Source organism: Geotrypetes seraphini, chromosome 11 (assembly GCF_902459505.1).
Source record: "Geotrypetes seraphini chromosome 11, aGeoSer1.1, whole genome shotgun sequence".
Lineage (NCBI taxonomy): Eukaryota > Metazoa > Chordata > Amphibia > Gymnophiona > Dermophiidae > Geotrypetes > Geotrypetes seraphini.
Window position 1 is genome coordinate 110,778,740 of NC_047094.1, and position 22,657 is coordinate 110,801,396.

Genomic DNA, 22,657 nt, shown 5'->3' on the forward strand with positions numbered 1-22,657 from the left:
CTGGATTGGTAGCATGGAATATTGCTACTCCTTGGGATTTGGCCAGGTACTAAAGATTTGGACTGGCCACCGTGAGAATGGGCTACTAGGCTTGATGGACCATTGGTCTGACCCAGTAAGGCTATTCTTATGTTCTGATGTCTTACCCAATTGTTTTCTTTCTTTTAGTCAGCTACATTGCTCTGCACAAGTGGGTGTTATCCCCACCTTCTAGCACAGGGGTAGGGAACTCCGCTCCTCGAGAGCCGTATTCCAGTCAGGTTTTCAGGATTTCCCCAATGAATATGCATTGAAAGCAGTGCATGCAAATAGATCTCATGCATATTTATTGGTGAAATCCTGAAAACCCAACTGGAATACAGCTCTCGAGGACCGGAGTTCCCTACCCCTGTTCTAGCAGATGGAGATAAAGAAAAAAAAGGTGAGTTTTACCAGTAACCCCACCAGTATTACCTTGTAGTGCCTCCTGATAAGATCCAGTATGTATCTGCCAATGTATCAGAAGGTCCCTTTCTATAACACACCTATGACTCATCAACCACTGCAGCTGCAATGATAATCAAATACTCCAGAAAGCAATGTTACTTACCGTAACAGTGGTTATCCAGGGACAGCAGGCAGCTAGTCTCACTAATGGGTGACGTGATCCAACGGAGCCCTGATGTGGACGCCTCACATGCAGTCTTGCTTGAAGAAACTCGAAGTTTCGAGTCGCCCGCACCGCGCATGCGCGAATGCCTTCCCGCCCAGACTAGGGCACATCTCCTCAGTTCAGATAGATAGCAGAGAAGCCAACCCAGGGGAGGTGGGTGGGACGTGAGAATAGCTGCCTGCTGTCCCTGGATAAGAACTGTTACGGTAAGTAACATTGCTTTATCCCAGGACAAGCAGGCAGGTATTCTCACTAATGGGTGACCTCCAAGCTAACCACAATGGGATGGTGGGAGAGTTGGCAACTTAGGAGAATAAATTTTGCAATACTGTTTGGCCAAACTGTCCATCCCGTCTGGAGAAAGTATCCAGGCAATAATGAGAAGTGAAGGTATGAACCGAGGACCAAGTAGCAGCCTTACAAATCTCCTCAATCGGGGTCGATCTGAGGAAGGCTACAGAGGCTGTCATCGCTCTGACCTTACTGTGAAGGGGTAATCCAGCCTGGGCATAGCAGAAAGATACAAGCCGCCATCCAGTTGGAGATGGTACGCTTCCAGATAGGACGTCCCAACTTGTTCGGGTCAAAGGAGATGAAAAGTTGAGGAGCAGTTCTGTGTGGCTTGGTGCGTTCCAGGTAAAAAGCCAAGGCACGTTTACAGTCCAGAGTATGAAGAGCTGATTCTCCAGGATGAGAATGAGGCTTTGGAAAAACCACTGGGAGAACAATTGATTGATTCAGATGGAATTCCGAGACCACTTTGGGAAGGAATTTTGGATGAACACTGGTGGAACACTGTGAAAGGTGGATCCGCAACCAATGCTTGAAGCTCACTAACTCGACGAGCAGAAGTGAGGCCAATGAGAAACACCACTTTCCAAGTGAGATACTTCAGATGAGCCTTGTGAAGGGGTTCAAATGGAGGTTTCATAAGCTGAGAAAGAACATTGAGGTCCCAAACCACTGGGGGTGGTTTGAGAGGAGAATTGACATGGAAAAGTCCTTTCATAAATCTGGAAAACACAGGATGAGCAGAGAGAAGTTTCCCTTGAAGCGGCTGATGGAAAGCAGCAATTGCACTAAGATGGACCGAGAGCTTTTTGGTTGCCGCCTCGATGGATTCGTCGAAGAGGTCGGAACCAGCGCATGGCACATTGGCTAGCCTGTCCTGGAGATTGGGGTCCATCTCGATGGTCCTGAGCCACGCCAACCGGCGCATGGCCACTGAGCATGTTGTGGCCCGAGTCGAGAGCTCAAAGGCATCGTAGGACTGCATCAATTGAAGCCGGAGTTGGGACAACTAGGCCAGAACCTCCTGGTACTCAAACTGTGCCCTGGGGTCCAGATAAGGCATGAACTTCTCGAGCATGGACAGGAAGAATTCAAAATATGTGATGAAGTGGAAGTTATAATTCAGAACTCTGGAAGCCATCATGGAGTTCTGATAAATTCTCCTGCCAAATCGATCCATGGTCTTGCCCTCCCTGCCAGGTGGAACGGTGGCATAGACCTGGGAGGGGTGAGACCGTTTCAGTGAGGACTCCACCAAAAGGGATTGATGGGAGAGTTGGGAGCCATCAAACCCTTTGTGGTGAACCGTGCAGTACCTGGCATCCAATTTTCCCGGCACGGCGGGGATGGAATAAGGTGCTTCAAGGCACCGCACAAAGGTCTGGTCCAGCAGCTTGTGTAGGGGAAGCTTGAGGGATTCAGCCGGAGGTTGAGGAAGGTGTATAGTCTCCAGGTATTCCTTTGAAAATTTAGACCCCGTGTCCAGGTGTATGTCTAGATCAGTTGCCATCTGCCGGAGGAACGAGGAGAAGGGCAGCTGGTCAGCCAATGCAGGGCCTCGAGAAGGACTCGAGGACGTCGAGGCCTCTAGATCCAATGAGGACGGGGATTGTGGTGGTGATAAAGACCCCAGGGTGTCCTCGAGCTCTGGCATCAGAGGAAGGTGAAGTGGCCAGTGGTGAATACTCTAGAAAAGGCTGCTTCCGATGAGGCGAGGCGTGTCTGGAAGAGTGCCTCGATGAATGCCTCGAACGGTGATGCGAGCTGTGCTTGGAAACTGGCCTCGATGGACGAGGTGAGTGTGTCTTCGCTGAGGCCCCCAGATAGTGGATGGGGCTGGAAGCGGTTGATCGAAGCAGAGGTGATTGACTGGGCTCGCCCTGAGGGACTCGTAGAGGCTCGAGTCTTTGTATCGGGTGAATCGGCTCCAATGGAGGCACTCGCAAAGACTCTGCTCCTTGCATCGAGTGGATCGGTTCCAACGGAGGCATGGGCAAAGACTCTGCTCCTTGAGATGCATGCATCGATGCCAGACCAGACACTCACAGAGACTCTGCTCCCTGTTGAGAGTGTGTGTATCGCTGGGGCACCGGATGCGGCTCGACCTCGCGGGAGGCCTCCCCGTGCCCAGGCTGGATTTGGGAGAGAAGCTTAGGCCTCATGGTGGTGAAGAGCTCAATGAATTGCTTCTCCAGTAAGGTCTGGAACGAGGCCGGCAAGGATGGATCCGCATCAGCAATGGGACCACCTTCACGGGCCTCGCGCTCCTTAGAGGTAGTGTGTGAGTGCTTGGGCTTGGAAGCCTTGGGCACTTTTAGCACTACCGGTGGAATGGGCTGCTGTGCTACCTGACCTGAAGAGATCGAAGAAGGCATCGCAGCAGGCGCTGGAGTCTTAGCCGGCACAAATGAAGCGGGCTTGAGTAGACTCGAGGCTGCAGAGGTGGGAGACTGATGGGTGGATGATGTCGAAGGAGAGGGTCCCTTCGATGAGGATGGCTCCGCAGAGGACTCCATGAACAGTGACTCCCACAAGACACAACGACGCTTGAAAGCACGTGCGGTGAGTGTGGAGCAAGGCCGGCACGATTTTGGAAGGTGTTGAGGCCCGAGACACCGAAGGCAGCGTCGATGAGGGTCTGTTAGCGAAATTGCGCGCTGGCACTTGGCACACTTTTTAAAACCGGTGATAGGCCAGAAAAGCTCCGCCGCAAGATCGAAGCCGCGGGGCTGCGGCCTGCCCGGCTGAACGGATGGAAGAAATTATTATTTTTTTTTTTTAAATAAAGAACGATGAAAATCAGCGATTAAGAGAAAAATAACCCAAAACCGCGGATTTTAGAAGGCACAAGTGAAAAATCTTCACGCAGAGAGTCGAAGACGGACTTCTCGGCTCCGCGGAAAAGTAAGAACTGAGGAGACGCGCCCTAGTCTGGGTGCGAAGGCACTCGCGCATGCGCGGTGCAGGCGACTCGAAACTTCGAGTTTCTTCAAGCAAGACTGCTTGTGAGGCGTCCGCATCGGGGCTCCGTTGGATCACGTCACCCATTAGTGAGAATACCTGCCTGCTTGTCCTGGGATAATATAGCAATCTCACAAGAACCCATATTGCTGGAAATTGTAATATGTGAGTTGACTTCTCTTTTTTTTTTTTTTTTGAAAGTGAAAGTGAAGAGTCCCAAGCCTTCTACTGCAGAACAATGTAGTTGACTAAAGAAAAGAAAATTATCATCAGGTAAAACAATTTCTTTCCTTCCTTAGTGCCTAGCTACACTATTCTGTACAAGTGGTATGTAATGAAGCAGATCCACCAGGTGGGAGAAGACAAGGCTTCCCTGAATTATGGCCCTGTCAAAGATCAAATGGACCCTGGCCAACACATCCAATCTGTAGTGCTTGACAAATGAATGGAGCAGCTACCATGTCACAAATAAAATCTCTTCAGGAGCCACCATCTAGGCCTCTCCTGAGGAAGTGGACCGAGCCTGTGTGGAGTTGACTTTTAAAAGTTCAATATAAAATTTTAAAAACAAACAAACATGAATATCAGGGATGAAAGCCCACCCCGCACCCCCAGTTTCCAAAACCTTCTACACTTTGACATAAGCCAGAGACGTGGAGGACTTCCAAGAGCAGAGCAACATAGATACTACCCAAGGAAGAAAAGCTGTGTTTCGCTAAGCATCTCCTCTCAATGGACAGATTGTAAGGCAGAAGGGATCTGATTTACCATTTCTACCAGTCCTTGCCAGAGAAAGCCCTGACCTCTGGGTAATGTGAGAGGGTCCAGCTCCAACAAGCGCATGATGCCTGCATACCATAGCCAGCAAGGCCTTGGTAAGCCATTAGCAAGACCAGACAAAGATGATGCACAATCCAGCACAACAGACAGCCTGTCAGAGGTTAAGAAGGGAAGACAGAGGGTTCCCTCCATTGGACATAGCTGGCTGATGTAATACGTCCATATGACAAACTGAATAGAAGCAAATCTAATTTAATCTTGTAATAATGAGTTGCGCTATGCAACTTACAATACAGTTGGAGAATTAGATATGCATTACAATACAGGTATGGATAGTTGTTACAGTTCAAGGTTGCATTAGAGATACAATAAAACCTTTTGGAATTTTGATGATGAATACCATACTACGCTGAAACCCATATTTTGTTGGAAACACTGCCATGAAGAAGAGATTCCTGGAGACATCCCAAAAGATTGTAAAAAGAGCAGATCAGCATTAGATGAGGTCATCCCAAATAGAAGTGTCAGATGAGACAACTGTAGAATGGGATGTAAAAGAAACTTCGACTCTTCATGAGAAGAGAGGCAAGATCTAGAAGGATATTGAAACCTTAACATAGTGTCTGAAACAGGATAGGACTATCTGAGGGGTCTGAGAAAGACAGAAAATGTGGCGCAAAACCAAGGAAGTGAGCGTCCACTCGTGTTGCCGAAGAAATAAGCCCGAGCCCCTGGAATCTCCCTTCCTAGAAAATGTGGCGCAAAACCAAGGAAGTGAGCGTCCACTCGTGTTGCCGAAGAAATAAGCCCGAGCCCCTGGAATCTCCCTTCCTTCCCCTGAGGCCCGAGCTGCAGGAATCTCAGATCCCTTCCTTCCCCTGAGGCCTAAAGCCGCAGGAAGATCTCGCCTCTGAGGCCTAAAGCCGCAGGAAAATCTCGCCTCTGAGGCCTAAAGCCGCAGGAAGATTTCACCTCCAAAGATTTCATCTTCTTGATCCATCTGAAGAAAACAGCTACCTGCAACAGACCCTCACCCCCCTTCACTTAGAATAGGAAACCAAAAGTGAGAGTAGACACCCAGACGCTTATATGGCCAGCCGAATTAGCCACTAGCTTACCTGTCTAAAAAAGCACCCGCTAAGTGTTTGTTGTTGCCAAAATCTGGTACCTTGCATGCGTTTGTTGTTGCATGCAAAATCTGGTACTATACTGCAAGGAACACCCAAACACCATGAAAAAAGCTGTAGAAGGCTGAAAATGCTCCAGCCCAGGCCACACACCGAAAAAAATATGCCTGGTGCATCTGTATCCCCAACGCAAAGGCCTATCCTTAAAAACTTACCAGGGGGTCACAAGGAGCTGTGTGTCACCTGAACCCCCATGTCAGGGTCCAGGCTGAAACAATAGCCACTCTCTGCACAAGGATAGACCTATCCAGAAAACCAGTTTTAAATACCAGGGCAACCTACTCCCTGAATGAAAGAGAGCAAGTGTCAACCCCTGACATAGTTTCAACCTCGCAGATGCCTCCGTTCCCCAATGAAATGGAGATCGTGGAAATGCTGTCCCAAACACAGTCTCGGGGGAGGAACATTAAGCCAGTTGTGGCACTGCTGACCTAGCTGGCAAGCGTGCAGACTCTTGAACCAGCCAAAAAACCCCGCCTAGCTGCCAAGGGAAACCGCAGGGCCAGGATCAATGCCCATCCCCCCTGACTGACAGCTCCTTCGTCTAGCAGGAGGCGCATCTGGGAAACCGATCACGCCCAAATTAACCAGCAAAGCCGTGCATCACTGAAATAGCTCCCAAACACAACTCCTTGCTCGTCCATGGTACAACCCGGAAGATTAAAACCATTTAGGCAAAAAAATTCCACAGCCACGTTGGATGAACGTGAAAAAACAACGCACCTTTCAGCACTGATCAACCTACACTGCGTCCCCCCGAATAACCGGCCACACATCCGGCTAACAACTCGGCACCTAAATTCCCAAGTACTCACGTGCTCCCGAACTCCCGGAAGGCAAAGGGAGAAGTGCTTGTGCTGCAGTGCACCTGGGGTTGGGCTTCTTCTTCCAAAACCTCCGAACACATTTTCCTTCCTTCCACGGATCTCCACTGAGGCCTGCCTCTGTTTCCTTCTCCACTAGCATGGAGGGTGGGGAAGGGACCTGGGGGGCCCAAGGTGTTGCCCCTAAAGTTGGCTCAGTCTGGCCAACATCCCTAGGCTTCAGTGAAGCTGTAGCAACAGAAGCAAATATAGCCTTCCGTCCTCAGGAGCTGAAACCAGGAACCAGAATGAAATCAGCCATCCAACCTACTGGAGATAGAGTATACTGATTGGCCAGGAGGCTGTGCAGGCAAATCTCTCTCATGCCAAATTCATTGTGGATATCCTGAAAACCTGGCCTGCCAGTAAAACTCGAGGACCGGACTTGGACAGCCCTGATCTATCATATCTCCCTTCAGCTATCTTCTCTAAGCTGAAGAGATGTAACTCAGAGCTTCCCAAACTGGAGACTGGAGTCCCAAATGAAATCACAAAACCTATGTTTGGGGGTCACAACTTGGGTGGGCTCTCCACATCATTATTTTGCATCTCTGGGGTTCACACAATATTATGTGGCTGCAAATCATGGGGTCATAGCCACAAAAAAAAAGTTACGCACTGCTCTAGCCTAATAAGGAAGCCCTTCCATCCCATTTAGTCATACTTCTCTGTACCTTTTCTAATTCTGATATCTTTGAGATGCAGTGACCAGAATTGCTTGGCACCTGGGGGTTAGTTATGGCTACGAGGAGTAGGTGTTTACTCCATAGTATTTAAAATAAAACCAGGACCCCCAATATTTTTCCAAATAATCCCAAAACAAATGTACTATTTGTTAAAAAAAAAAAAAAAAAAAATTACCACCAATATTGCAAGATGCTGTAAAAACTGAATGGTCTCTGTTTTCAAAATGACGTCATTCAGGAAGTGACCATTAAGGTCTGTTTTACATAGCAAAATTACATTTAGAGAAGAAAGTTGTGATTAAATTTTTGCAACCAAATAAGGCACAAAGTGCAAAACATTTGTTAATGGAGTTTCCTAATTTTCATAGGTCATATTAAATGTTTAAACAATTACAAAGTATTTTGAAACTATGTAAGGGGGCCCATTTTTTCTGGACACTGCAGTTATTTCATTATGTTGCAATCACTACAAATTTTCTAAAAAGAGAATCTATAAATCATACATTACTGTCAATATTGGCCCTCAAACTGGTTAAAGTATGTAATTAGAACATCTGTTCAACCAATGATAAAGTCTTTATTGGAAACTATTGTCCCAACAAGGATCCAAGTTTCAGCGTATAGGAGATGCCTTCCTCAGGGGACATGATTTAATTGTGCACAGAAGTTAGGTACTCCTTAGTAGACAAAGCTATGGCACAATTACAACGAGTGTCCCTTGAAGAAGGCGCTCTGACACGCCAAAACTTGGATCCTTGTTAGGACAATAGTTTTCAATAAAGACTATCATTGGTTGAACAGGCGTCCTCCTTGCCTTTTGTACGACTGTCTTCTTCTTTTTGCCTGTAAAGTTTGTAATGCACATATTTTCATCAACTAACTGTTTCCTGTTGAAACTTTCCTTAAGTATAAGACTATGCCAGGCCCCTCTGCAGTCTGGGTAACCTGTTGCCTTCCCATAATGTACTGCAAGTCTCCTTTCAACTAATTCAGTTACTACTGACGCATGCTCCAGTTAAGAGAAGAGCAGTTCAGAGTGTGTCACTACAGCACAGGGACTCGTCAGAATGTTTCTTGTGAGATGCACATAGTTTCAAGTTTATTAAAATTTTTGATTAAACGCAAATCAAGATTTCTAAGCGTTTTACAAATTATGTTAAAAAGAGGGAAACAAAATTGACAAATGTCCACTTAACAACACTTAACTGACAAAAACAGAAAAGTTGGGAGAACTACAAATTAAAAGTAAAGAACACAAAAAAGGTAAACCACAATAGGGAGGGGAAGCAGTCAGAATTATCGAGCAACTCTGGCTATTATCGAGATCTATTTAGGAGTCATATGCATCCTGGAAAAGGTATGTCTTTAAATTTCCCTTAAATTTGGCTAAGTTTTTCTCCGACCTGATATACAGAGGTAAGGAGTTCCATATCGAAGGAGCTGTAACTGCAAAGGAAGTAGCCCAATTTGAGCCAATAATTTTCAATAATGGTATATGGAGAAGATACTGCGAGGAGCATCTTAGGACTCGTGTAGGTTCATGCGGGATAAGAAGTTTATGGACAAAGGCCGGTTCTTTGAGTGTCTAGAGATTTAAAGGAGAGAACCTACTCCTTAGCATTTTACATAATGCATTTAATAATATTTGTCAGTTGGTTAAATATTAGGCTTCTAGTCTTCAGAGTTCAAATTTTTGGCAACAATGTGGAAAATCCAGAGACTAATAAAAAATATATTTATACATGAATACACAGAACACACACACAAATTCCTTCCCAGCATTTAAATCCTACTTTAAGTCTAACCACATATCTACCAATTCTACTTTTAGGTTCATTAAAATTAGTGTATCCATGTTTTCATAGCATATGTACTATTGCTGGATACCTTTTGTGGTTGAATCAAATGTTTACAACAAAATACACACATTCTCTCCATCAACCTGCACCCCAACGCTACCCTACAGTCCCAGTATTATAACTCCTCCCGTCCAAAAGCTTGTCCTTTCTTTATGAAGTTCTGCCTTTTTCATACTGACCATTTCACAAAGAGTGGAATATCTAAGGCAGGCAAGGTAACCATGTACTACGGGTAGTGTGGGGGTGGGGAGCGCATTTATTACTTTAAAAAAAAAAAAAGGACTTGCATATCTCTTTCCTCAAATGCTAAAAGTTATATATTGTCACAATTTAAGTTTGCAGCTACATTATTTCAAATACCCTGAAGGTGGTAAACATGTATCTATTAACCTGAAAATATGCCCCACCTCAAAACAAGATCCCTGTATCTACATGTATAATTACTACTACTATTAATTATTTCTATAAAAGTAGAACTTGTTCCAGTCATATCTTATTTGCTCATTTTGTGTAGAATACCCTGTCACCGCATCCAAAACTACAGCAGTTTTGAAATATTTTAGTAATTTTATAGTCAACACAGGGCACAAGGCATCTTGCCAACATTAACCTGAAGAACATTTAAAGGGTCAAATAATACATTTCAACTACTACTTAACATTTCTATAGCACTAATATGCAGTGCTGTACAAACTTTACTAGACTCTAATAATTTCCTCTATGCCAACCCCCCATACATTAGAATTTTAAACTGAATACTGTACATGTAAATACAACTCAACCAAGAAACCTTACTGATCATAAAACTTTGGGCATATAAACTCCTAAATGTTTTGGAGGCAAAACATCAGAGAGAGTAAGAACTGTACACCAAGTATAATCAAATGCTTTACAGCAAAGATTATAAATATCAACTGCTTACATGTCAAGGATAAACTTCAAACTACAGTTTAGATCTCAGTCTTTGTGGCCAAGCTGATAACATTGATTTTTCGTGCTATTCGTCCATCAGGAAATCGCTTAGCACAGGTTGACTCTTAATGCTAGGGTCCACCTTTATATAGTTGGCCTGAACCAATCGACTTCCAGTGTTCGTAGTGAACATACAATACTACAAATATTTAAGGTTATTATTAGAGCGTTCAAAAGAACATTTTTAGATATCTCAAGAAAAAGACCTCTGGATTCCCGTAATTGCTAAACTCCAACAATCCACATTGCCAAAAATATAAGACAAGATATTATTCGAGGTCGTTTTAACCACACGAATGCACCAGCCTGACCCTAAGATGACAGTGTCGCCTATTGTCTCTTTTGTACAGAGAACTCGGCACAGTGAAAGACGGACAAACTGAAATCGGAAGTTGTTTTTTTTTTTTTTTTTGGGGGGGGGGGGCGCTCGCCCCATCAGTCTCGTGCCACACTCCCCATCCGCTGCGGCCTAGCAGCTCCGACCACAACCTTCCCCCCCTCAACCGCCTTTGCCGGCTCCGGCTCCCGCCGCAGTGGAGGGAGGAAAAAGCCTATGACCCCCCCCTCCCCCTCTTCACGGTTTGTCTACCGGCGCCTCTTCCTTGCTCTCCGCTCACCTCTCTTCCGTTGACTCCGAGAGGGCCGCGGCGCGGGCGTGTGGAAGGAGGGTGGGGGGGAGCGGCTGGTACGGTCGGCTGGGGAGGGAAACACTTTAGTCCATGGGTGGCGAAGGGAGCGACGCTCCGCGGCTTGGCCGGGCAGGTTGGTTGGCGTGTACGGGAGGGGGGGGAAGGGCCGGGCAGGGGCTTCTGCTAACGGGGAGTTGAATGAGAGACGCGGACAGGGCAAACACTAAAGAGAATGAGCAGCAGGCTCCCGTCAGGACCGGAAGTGACGTGTCACGCCGCCGGCCGGAGGCAGCGTAGGGGGGCTGGGCCTTCTTTATTGTCTGCCCCTGCAGGCTCACAGGCGCGAGCGTAGTGTCCTGTGTTGTTTTTTTTTTTTTTTAGTGATGTTGCAAATAGGAGCCAGGCTGTGCATGCTGAGCATCCGACTAACGCGCAAGTGGGGTCCCCCCCCCTGTGCATAGGAAGGAATCATTTGTATTGTGTTTAGCGCTCTCAGTATTTTGAAATGTCGGCGCTTAGGTCAGTTTGCATGCCTCATCCGAGTCTAAAAGCAAACTCCAGCCATGACAGGATCCAGAGGAAATCAGAGAGACCCCCCCCCCCCCCCCCCCAGCGCCTTGCAGCGCTAATACAAAGGAAGGGCCAAGTCTCACACTTATGCAAAGGCTATCTTAGAGATAGGAGCCAACATTTCAAACAGATTGGTGGCGTTAAATCGAATAGACATTACCTGTGCCTGGCCACGATCAAGGCGGTTACTTAATGTTGAGGGTGCACTGCTACCCACGAACTGGCTCCTGGCTTAGATCTTCTAAAAGAAAGCTGAACATGCTTCCTATCCTATCTCATCTCTTTCCCTACTGTGAAACGTAATGTACCTGTTAATGCCATTTACGCAGGGGCCAGTATCTAGTACTTTTACTTTCCCTATATTCTGGCAGAGGCACCAAAGAAAAACAAACCCTTAGATACTACACTTAAATCCTTTTAGATTTATACTCCAGCTACACTACATACAGAATCTGTACCTTTGGTAAGGTCTACCCTTCTAATCTCTTGCAGGGTCTTAGGTGGGTGAATAACCATTACATATGCTGTCTTCTTCAAGCACTAGTGTGAGTTAATAAGTTTAAGAAATTATTTATTAAACCACCAATCATACAGCAGTTCAAATCAGAGCTCACAACATTTGTTAGACTAACTGAGAGAAGCTTTATTATAATAGGTGGTGACCTCCATAAGCAAGAAACTAGGTTCAAGTACCAAACCAGCCTCTAACAGCAATTATTTATCTATGTATCAGTTTACAAACTACATTTATGTTTCAGACATACAAGAACTGTTTTTAAAACAAGCTCCCATAAAACCTGGCAGTTCCAGTTCAGACAATATGATTGCATATTTTGAGAATACTGGCATTTTTCTAAAGCTCTGTTTTGGGTCCTACATCCTCTTATGTAGTGTTATCATTTTCCATTACAAGCATTAGCTAAGTATTACATATTTCACAGAACAGGACCTAGATTTGGCCCTTTGAAATAAAGTTGAGAATAATGTTATTTTTCTCCATTTTGTTTCTTTAAGTCCCCCACTCCTCTCTATTCTCTAGTCTATACCTTCTCTTTCCCCACCCCACATTTTTATGAAAACACTAAGGCCCATAGGAGGGGCCTTATACAACCTAGGCCAATCAGAGCCTCAGGCCCCTCCCCCAGATGCACTGGGGAGGGGCCTTAAACAACATGGGCCAATCAGAGCCCCAGAAGGCCCATTTTGGCATTGGTAGGCCAGCTGGCCGGAGGGAGCAGGCGTCCCTCCGGTCAGACATCTAATTAAAGGTACGGGGGAGAGAGATAAGAGGCGGTGTGTGTTGTGATGCAGCAGGAGAGAATGGGCATCTCTCTCAGTGCTGGGGGGGGGGGGTTGCTTGTCAGCAGGAGAGAATGGGCATCTCTCCTGGTGCAGGAGGGGGTTGTGTGGCAGCGGGAGAGACTGACCATCTCTCCCGCTGTTATGTTTTTGCGTTTAGTCTGCATATGTACCCACTGCAATCACCAGCGATGGGCACATGCAAATTTAGCGAGTCTTTGCTACTCTCCACCAACCTCATTTACACAAGCATTTTTTTTGAGAATGACTCGTTTTTTTAAATTCACTACCAGCACAGCTGCAAGAGCAGCCTGTCATTTTTTAACACGTCTTTTTAAGAATCTAGGCCTACCTAACAAAGTAAAAGTTTTGTTTATCAGAATCTGCCTGGTAAATCTTACTCTATCTCACATTCAATGTTCCAGCATTTCCACTAGGGTCTATGTGTTCCACACAGGTCTGGAACTGTGATTACCCTAGAAGAATTATGAATATCATGAGAAATGAGCATGGTACAGTACTGTAACACAATATGTATTTTAGTTTCAGAATATTACCCCAATTTCAAGAAGCTTACATCTCCAAGAACCAAAATCTAGGAGCCATGAAATGAGGCATATAGATGATTACTCTAGCTTAGTCTATGTCATGCTAAGATATAGCCTAACAGCACAGTAATCAGAGACATGGAGTATACCAAAACACTAATAATAATAAATATATCAATCTGTAGAAGCAGGGATATAGGTGCAGCATTCTCTTCCAGTTAAAGTGCCAACCCTCCCTTAGAAGCAACACAAAGGCTAATGATAATGATGTATGGATACAAAATTTGCCTTTTGATCAAATGTAAATCTACAAGTTCCGTTAAAAAAAGTCCCCATCCCATTGTCGTGCATATACAAAAACTCTAGGTCAAATCCCTTCAGTCTTAGGGACAGGGACCATAAGTGTTTTTGTATTTCTCCATGCAGTTGGTCACACTAGTATACCAACATTGCAGATAAAATACATAAAGTGTGGTTACTGTACATACAATGGGACCATCCTCCCACCAAAGCCACCGGATAAAGGCTTCTATACCACAATCTAAAAAAAAAAAAGGTCCAAAATGGTTCACACTATATACAAATGTTAACTGTATCACAATTAATCAAAAATTATGTTGAATATTTCTAAAACAAAAACGTTTTCATATTGTAATCAGATATTCCCTTAATGAGTGGTGGTAAACTATTTCAAGTCTGCACTGTTTGAAAAGAAAAAGAAGATTCAAGCATTTCCTACAGCGAACAGCTTTGGAATGAAGAATAATGAAGATATTGACAATCTCCTATATGCGCATCTATTAGAAAGCAGCAAGTTATATATACAGGAGTCAAACTATTAAGAATTTTAAAGATGAAACAAGTTAATTTAAAAGTGACATGTAAAATGATACTGCCTCTTTGAGCTATTTATGCTCTCTTTCATTGTATATAGGCAAGAGTAGCATTTTGTATGTTTTTAAAGCACAGCTCAGGCCATATGTACCAAAGTATGTTCTTCTCTTCTTTTGTCTTGATCCTTTATTTGGTTTATTATGGTGCAGTTATCAATAGAAAAATTGTTAAACCTTAAAAGTGACACAGGCTTGAATAGGAAGCCAGTGCTCAAATTTTTTTGTGTTTTTTTTTTTTTTTTAAATTAAAGATCAATCTGACCATTATATTCCCCAAAGTATAGCAGCTGCCCCAACATAAATAGCATTTTGCAATAATTTAATTGAAATATTATACATTGTACCAGTAGCACAAACTGGTTCTTGTAAAAATAAGAGCAAGTATCCCTAAGTTGTTTAAAAGCTTAAAAAAAAATCCCTCACCTTTTATAGTTTGTTATTCTGAAGTTTAAAAGGTCAGTGGGTAGTCCAAAATTGATTCAACACTTTAGCTGATCTTTCAATTGAAAAGGAATCATGTGGATTCAAAAGCATGGTTTCAGGAAATGATTCTTTATGGTGACTAAGCCACAAAATCCTGGTTTTGGTCGTCGTTACCTCCTCCTCAAGTCACAAATCAGGAACCTTGGAATATAGCTAGATTCAACTCTTACTCTAATCTAGAGAATTTCTAAGGTGCCATAGAAAACTCACTGCATATTTGGAGTATCATCGTATAAAAAAATGGAGCTCTCATTTCATAATGTTTTTGTTATTTTGGCAGATTTTTTTTTTAATTATCCCAAAACATTCATGCACAATGCAACATTTAGAATCTTAAATTAACTTTAGTATATGGAACGCTGTCCAAGAAAGATGACCCAATTCATTCTGAAGCTTTTAATTTATTATAAATTTCCATGTCTTAAAAAATAACACCTCTATACAGTAACTTTGTTTCCACTGCTTACCAGATAGAGCAAATTGGTAAATATACAGGTGTAAATATTTTGACATCAGTTCATCTCCTAGTCTTATCCTGTGGGTGTCACCATTAGGTATAAAGCTTAGGTCATAGTTAACCAGTAGCTAGATTAACAAGTTAACAAAAATGGCAGGACACACACACTCAGAAAAGCTGTTCTCCAGTTCCTCTTTGCCCCTCTGTTAAAAATGCCTTTATATAACAAAGAAAACCTAACAAAGATCTCAGCTTGCAAATGAAGATGCTCATTCCACTGTTGAACAGCTCACATTTTGAAAAGTCTTGCACTGTAAGACTTACAAGGAAAAAAGACAAACAGCAGAATTACAAATTACAGCTTGATACACAAAAGCTATAGTTGTCCTTTCAAATAACTGCACCATTTAGCACAAAACACAAAATTTGTTTTAAGACACCAGACTAGACGGAATTCACAAATAGCACACTGATGCAATAAAGAAAGCACAACTCAGTTACAGAAGTCTGCAATAGAGATCTTATCTCCTTTTGTCTAAAACAATAAGTGCACGTCACTAGATATTTTAAATAAATGCATCTTATTTATTCACATTTCAGATGAAGGAAAAAAATTAGACAAAAATACAGATAACAGCATCATAATGAATAGGAACAGACAGGAAATGACATCTACAACCATTGCTTTCCATAATTTCCAACTGTTATGTAAACACTGCAAATGCAAAACTTGGATCAATCTGTACAATAAGTTAACTGTCATTGCTATTATTTTCAAATAAAATGGAAACGCGGTTACTCAAGTCCATCAACTCTTCCAATTTCCAATTAAAGCAACATCTAGAATATCTGACAAGAAGGATGCCATGATAAGTTCTGAAGTAGGAACAATTTGTTATTGTTTTTCCTGTTAGCTCTGCTGAGCAGGCAAAGTTCTTTATACCCAAATAGGTTTTCAAACCTATAGATTTCAGAGCAGTGTGACATTTGCAGCTTGAAGATATCCCTGCAAATACTGTAGTGCTTCTGCATTCAAACTAGTGCTCAGCATAGATGTGACCTACAAAAGAATTAGAAAATCGTATTATCTGTACTGTGTATTATACAGAATACTGGAGCAAAAGTTCAATTGTGTCACTAGCAAGTTCTTAGCCTATAATTTCAAAGTAAAGACAGATACTGGTAAGATTTGCTTATAATTCAAATATTTAAAACCCAGACCTCTTGCTACAAAATTACTCTGATTAAAAGTGTAGTATGCACCATAACACAGTGACATGATTTCCCCAACTGATTTCCAAAATCAAAAGCAGCAAAGCTCTAGTTCTAAGGTGTAAAAATCACTGTATCAACCATTTCAAAATATTTGCAGAGTTGATGAGCCCTATTATAAATTTAAGTTACATGGTCTGACCCAGTGGAGGCAACCTCTTATGTTCCCAGCTTCTAAAACCACAATACCACACATAAGCAAGTATGGGAAACAGAAAAAGTTAGAGGACAAGAGAACATAGGAATCCTATGTGGTTTTCTCAAATATTCTTCCATTCTGTTTCCACCACCTCCAAAGGGAGAGCATTCCAGGCATCTACAACCCTCTTTGTGAAAAATACTTCTTTCCTCTTTCTCTACTTTTGTGAAGCATGACCACATCCACTTGTCTCCAGTGTTATGTAACATTTCCCATCTATCTCTAAGGATCTATTAAATAAATCCTTAAGAAGTCCTGCCAGGCCAGGTGGTTGTAAGGGAGGAGCTTGATTAATATGGCTGCCAGAGGAACTCCGCTTGATGCCACCATTCCCTGAGAAGAATATAGCAGTAAATGCCACCCCTCTCCTTAAGTTACTTCACTGGCTTCCTATCTGCCATCGCATACAGTTCAATATCTTATTGCTGACCTACAAGTGTGTTCATTCTGCTTCTTCTCAATATCTCTCCTCGCTTCTCTCTCCTAATACACCTCCCAGAAACTCCAGACCGACCCCTGGACGAGATTTTCTTTGGAAGGCACGGACCCAGGCCAGCTCACCAGCCCAAGAGGAAATGGAGGAGGCAAGTCCGAAGCTCTCGCCCCCTCCCCAGGAATGCTACGGCACACATCTCAAATTCGCTGATCTGGCACCCATCCGGTGCAATCAATGTTCAAATCCAATCGATTCGGGGCTGGGGAGTTAACCTAATCGATTCAGAGTCAAATCAAGGGGGTTTTCAGGCAGAATTTAAAGTTAGAAAAAAAAGATCTATTTTAAAATACAAGTTGGCTGTGGTCAAGAATTTGCACAAAAAAAACGGCAAAAATAAACAAAATCCGAAAATAAAAAATAGCAATTTGGGGTCTGGGGAGGTGGGAAACACAGAAATGTGAAAAACGGAGTTTAAATCAATTTACAAGCCACTCCCAAAGTTCCCATAGGAAATAATGGAGGTACTCACAGTGTCTGTAGTGCTTTTGTCTGTCAGCATTTTTAAAACAGCTCAGTGGAGAAAAAGGACATTCTGCCTCAGAAATAGGAATTAAAGATCTTTGGACTGCTAGCCGGCCACAGACCGACTATACCTTCTGCCCCTAAAGATCATCTGCCACGTTGTCAGGGGTGGGAAAGACAGCCTGTGCTTTGAAACTCGGGTGGGTTTCTGTCCAGATGCACACAGCCTGAGCTAGAACCTGTGACTATGGGGACACTGGCCAGCAAACTCCACGGGAGGGACCCCGGGTACTTCCAGAAGGTGGTACACAGATCCACTAGAGTTTCTCTGTGAAGCTGCAGTCCAGCTCTACAGGACTGCGTCCTTTTCTCCAACAGTGGACTACTACTGGGGATGAGTCTCAAGGCACTGAAGCCATCGAGAAACAAACTTTAAGTGAAAAAATAAGAAATAGAAGCAGAGCAACAGCAAAAGACTTCTGCTCAGACTGCTTGCAGAAATGGAAACTGATTCTACCACTAGGGGGCCTGCAGCATGTGTTCTGAAGAAATTTAGATTTCTGCAACACCCAGGCTGCAGGTTGGGATCAAACACCTAGCATATTTATAGCTCCTTTCAGCTTAGACCACTGCCTTTCTACTTCTCCTATATCCAGCAAAATGAGGGAGTATCTGAAGTAAGAGCTGATAGGATTGGTAAAATCAGCATATTTGAGTTTTGATTGTTTGCATTCCACTTTAGTTATCAAACCATATTAAATGATGATCACTATTACTTAGGTGAGCACCCACCCAGATGTAAGAAACATTTTCTCCTTTTGTGAGCTCTAGGTCCAGCAACACCCCTTCTCTCTTGGGTTTCATTACCATTTATCTGAGTAGGGCACTTTGGCAGGCATCCATGATCTCTCTGTTTCTTTCTGATTCTGTAGCTAGACCTTTCAAACCATGTCTTTGATCCAGTTTATCCAGCTATCTATTTGTGCCTGAGGGTAGAGAATGACATGGGGAAAAAATTTGTCCCTGTCACCGCGATCATTGTCCCCACCCTATCCCCGCCCGTCCCCACAGCATCCATACAAGCCTCAGTACTGCAATATTTAGCTTATTCCTTCATTACAAATCAAAGTTCTGGCTGCTGAACTAGAGAATTTTTATAAACACAACTAATATACTACTTTATCCTAAAGCAAAAAAAAAGAAAAAAAGAAATATAAATTTTTTTTCTCTACCTTTGTTGCCTGGTTTCTGCTTTCCTCATCTTCTCATTCAATTCCTTTCATCCACTGTCTGTCTTCTCTCTACATCTTCCATTTGCTCTGTTACTGTGCCTCTCCCTTCACCTACCTCCCCAATTGGTCTGGCACCCATCTTCTTCCCTCCGCTCCCCCCATAGTCTGGCATCTCAGTCTTCTTCCCTTCCAGTGTCTTCTCCTCTCTGTTCCCCATTTCCCTTCAGCGTCTTCTCCCCACTATCTGTTCCCCATTTCCTTTCAGCGTCTGTTCCTTTCCTCCACCACCCTTCCCTCTCGCCACCTTCGGCACCCCTTGCACGGCCCCCTCCCTCCTTCCTACCTACCCAAATCTATCTCCCTCCCTTCACCTTCACGGTGCGTTTTAAGATTAACTTGTTCAAAGCCATCGGAGCCTGCGAGCAGTAGCATGCGTCTGTGGGCAGAAGCTTCTCCTTTGACGCAAGCGGAAGTTGCATCAGAGGAGAAGCTTCCGCCCACAGACGCACGTGACTGAATGCAGGCTCCGACAGCTTTGAAGTTATTCAATCTGAAAGCGCGCTGTGAAGGTAAGGGGGAGGGAGGGAGATAGATAGATAGATTCGGGTAGGTAGGAAGGAGGGAGAGGGCCGCGCGCATTCTCTCCCTTAACTGTGGGAACAAGGCCATTCACCGCTCCAGGGGGCGGTGGACGGCCTTGTCCCTGTACCCGCAATGAACACTTTTTCTCCCCCCACTGTTTCGGCGGGCTAGCCAAGGGTTACAGCCACAGTGTCATTCTCTACCTGAGGGTCTGTAGAATGATGCCTGTGAGATACAGATCTCATCTTCTCTTTCCAGAATGATCCACATTGCTTCCTCTTTTCCCTAGGCTCCTTGCATTTCAGCCATTTTAATAATGTCTTTCACATAAAGTGCAACTCTTCCACCTCTTCAGTCTTCTCTATCCTCCCCCCAAAAGATTATAGCTTGGTACTGCTGCATCTCATTCATGGGAATCATTAAACCATGTGTCTGTGATAACAATGAATCCAAGTCTGCCTCAAACATCAGGGCTTGCAAATCCTGAAGCGTCATAGGAAAATGTTGAAAATGTGCATATAGGCCTGAAAGATGTCCACACAATCTCATAAGGGGCACACAGAGGGTTAGCAGTTAACCCTGCCCCCTACCAGGCAACAGAACAGATGAGGTGAATGTTAAGCTCTTTATTATTAAGACATATAAAAAGGCTCAACTGCATCATCTTACCTTGGCTAACAAAAAAAAAATCTACTAGCCCTTCCCTGAGATAGAGCCTTGTGTATGGCACTCTTCTTTCAGAAGCAAGTCATCATTCAGTGTGGCTGCATTCCCCATCAGTCTACTAAGAACTCCCATTACAGGTAAGCAATTTTAACTTCTGATACCTAGCAGACAAATTATTTTCTCTCTAACTGAAAGCTGAGAACAGAATTCAAGTTCAATGAAAAAGCTCAACATCATTAAAAACCAGAAACCCACTTACCCTTCCAGGACATGCTGTAGAGAGTTTATGTAGAGACTGTACCAGAAGAATCTTAGGATTATTAACCATTTGACCAATAGGATCGTGTTCTTTTTTCCCAGCAAATGCAAGCTGCGAGAATGCAGCTTGGTACCCTGGTGTATCCTCTATATCTATAAAATGTTCTTCATCAGGAATAGTATCATCTTCAGGAAGTTCAAAAAGACCAATCAGGGCCTGCAGTAATGGAGCCCTAAGGGAGTAAAAATATGAGACATGACATGACATAACATACAAAACACCTAGAAATCAGAGTGCATACAAACAATTGAGAGCAATTGCTTTATGCTGTATCTCAGCTTGGACTTTTTTTTTTTTTTAAATAGAGGAAAGGCAAGTTTAAAAAATTGAAATCGAATATGTAAACGCACGACTACAACTCGCGACTACAACTGTGAAGCCAGAGTCAGCAAAGACAGGACGGCAGGAGCAGCTGGGAATAGTCTTTTACGGTCCTACCTAGACTATCAAAAGCATCCTTAAAAGTAGGCCCTTAGGGCTTTCGGGAGGGGGAGAGGAGAGTTTAGATGCGCAATTCAGGCTGCAGTGCTATAAAATTAACACTTTTTTTTTTAATGTCTGTTAATGTTTGTATATTAAAAGTGCAAATGTTAGTGCTGTTAATTAAATCACTGTTTATTAAAATAAATCTCTTACACTGTCAGGTGTTGAACAGGGTTCCCGGATACTCTATTGCTGTTTAATGAGTTGATTACTCAGCCCTGCTCCTCCAGAAAACTAGATCATGTGAACCATGATGACCTCACTCTTGGAATGATTTTGCTCCAATTGACCAGTCATTCTCAAAGACATTGCCACAACCACTGTTACATTCAAGGTGGTCCCTGGAGCTGTGGCCAGGCAAAACAGAAGCACACAAAACTGGAAGCGACTCCCCAGAATTGCAAAATGCACATATGGATGGTGTTCTGCTCAAATCAGAATATGCAGGTATACTTCCATCAAATCCAAAAGTGTAAGAAATCCCTTGTGCTGGACCACAGCATCTCCATACAAAACCTTTGAATCTTCTGCACCTTGTTCAGTCTTGAGATCCAAGATGGGTCCCTTCCCGTTTCCAAATGAAAGTACATGACCACCAATGCCTTTATTGGAAACCAGCAAGGAGATTCTATGAAGCCATTAGCAAGAGGACAAGCAAACGTTGACTAACCATCCTGACATTGAGGACCCAACAATTTGAGGTTATTTAGGCCCACATCCAAGAAAGCTGCCACAGGTGTCTTCCACTAGGGGAACCAGAGCTTGGGCTCCTAAAATTCATATTGTATGGTCCAAGGAAGTCTGTTTTTTCCAGTTTGAGCCTTCTGGCCACCTCTCTTACTACCCTGAAAAGAGCTGTCCCAGAACAGTGTTCTGCACTGGAAACTACTAGCTCTATAGGCCTGACTTAAGGTGGTCCTTCAGAAGACACAGCAACTCCTTTTTAAATTAATGCCAATCTACTCTGGATAAGGGAAATATAGCTCTGGTTCACTTGATCATTCACTTCTTCACCATCTTTTGGTTCAGGATTGTTCATTCTCAGTTATTCTGCTTCCACTAACCCCTCTCCTCACTTTTTTCTGTGGGGTAACTACAGTGATCCAATCTCTCACTTCTCTAAAATCTCTCTCAGCGCTTTAGATACCCTAATGTAAACTTTCAAGATTAGCTTCTATTTCTACATAGACAATATATTTCTGATAGATCTAAGGCCCATTACAAAAGGGTCTCAATGCTCTTGCTGCCTGGCTGCCATAGCATAAATTAATTCTCAACCCTGAGAAGACCATCCCTGAGCAAAGGAATAGCCAAACTAGACTAAGCTCTTGGAAGAGACTAGTGTCTTCTCTAAAATTTTGATTTCTTGGTCACAAAACAGCATCAACAGCCAGCATTAAGTCCCTCCCACCCAAACTAGTGGATCAGTCACAGACTACTCAAGATGCATCATCTACCATTTGCTGGTCTCTAAGGAAGAAAAACAGTTGACGATATGAAAAGGCAGACTCCGTTACATCCTGCATAAGTTAAGCAGTACAGAAAATTTCTTAATAAACTTGATTGGCCATATGGTCTTCATTACATTTATCTGTCATCATTTTCTATGATTCTAGAGGACTACACAGGATACTTGAATAATGTAATCATGGTTATTAGTTCTCAGTCTCCATTGGCTGGTAGAAGGTGATAAATCCTATGTATGGACTGCTCTAAAATAAGCCTCAGCATTCAGCAAATACTGGGGAAGTAAATTATAAATTGCTCTTTATCAGATTTCATACATATTATCTTTGTGAATAATTCTACAGCACTG

General features: G+C 43.4%; 2 protein-coding genes across 5 annotated transcripts in view; both read right to left on the reverse strand.

The window, feature by feature from the left end:
- STAU1 (staufen double-stranded RNA binding protein 1) overlaps positions 1-11,141 on the reverse strand; it is a 97,275-nt gene extending 86,134 nt beyond the window's left edge. Inside the window, 1 exon segment of the mRNA XM_033963573.1 lies at positions 10,869-11,141. The gene's annotated coding sequence lies outside the window, so the exon portion shown is untranslated.
- A 3,913-nt stretch (positions 11,142-15,054) lies between these two features.
- Positions 15,055-22,657, reverse strand: part of CSE1L (chromosome segregation 1 like) — a 147,426-nt gene continuing 139,823 nt past the window's right edge. For all 4 annotated transcript variants that reach the window (XM_033963264.1, XM_033963261.1, XM_033963262.1 and 1 more), the window contains 2 exons: positions 20,299-20,530; positions 15,055-16,190 (listed from right to left, as the gene is read on the reverse strand). In XM_033963264.1, the coding sequence (XP_033819155.1) occupies positions 16,101-16,190; positions 20,299-20,530 (322 nt within the window). In that variant the 3' untranslated portion in view covers positions 15,055-16,100. The remainder of the gene's footprint in view (positions 16,191-20,298; positions 20,531-22,657) is intronic.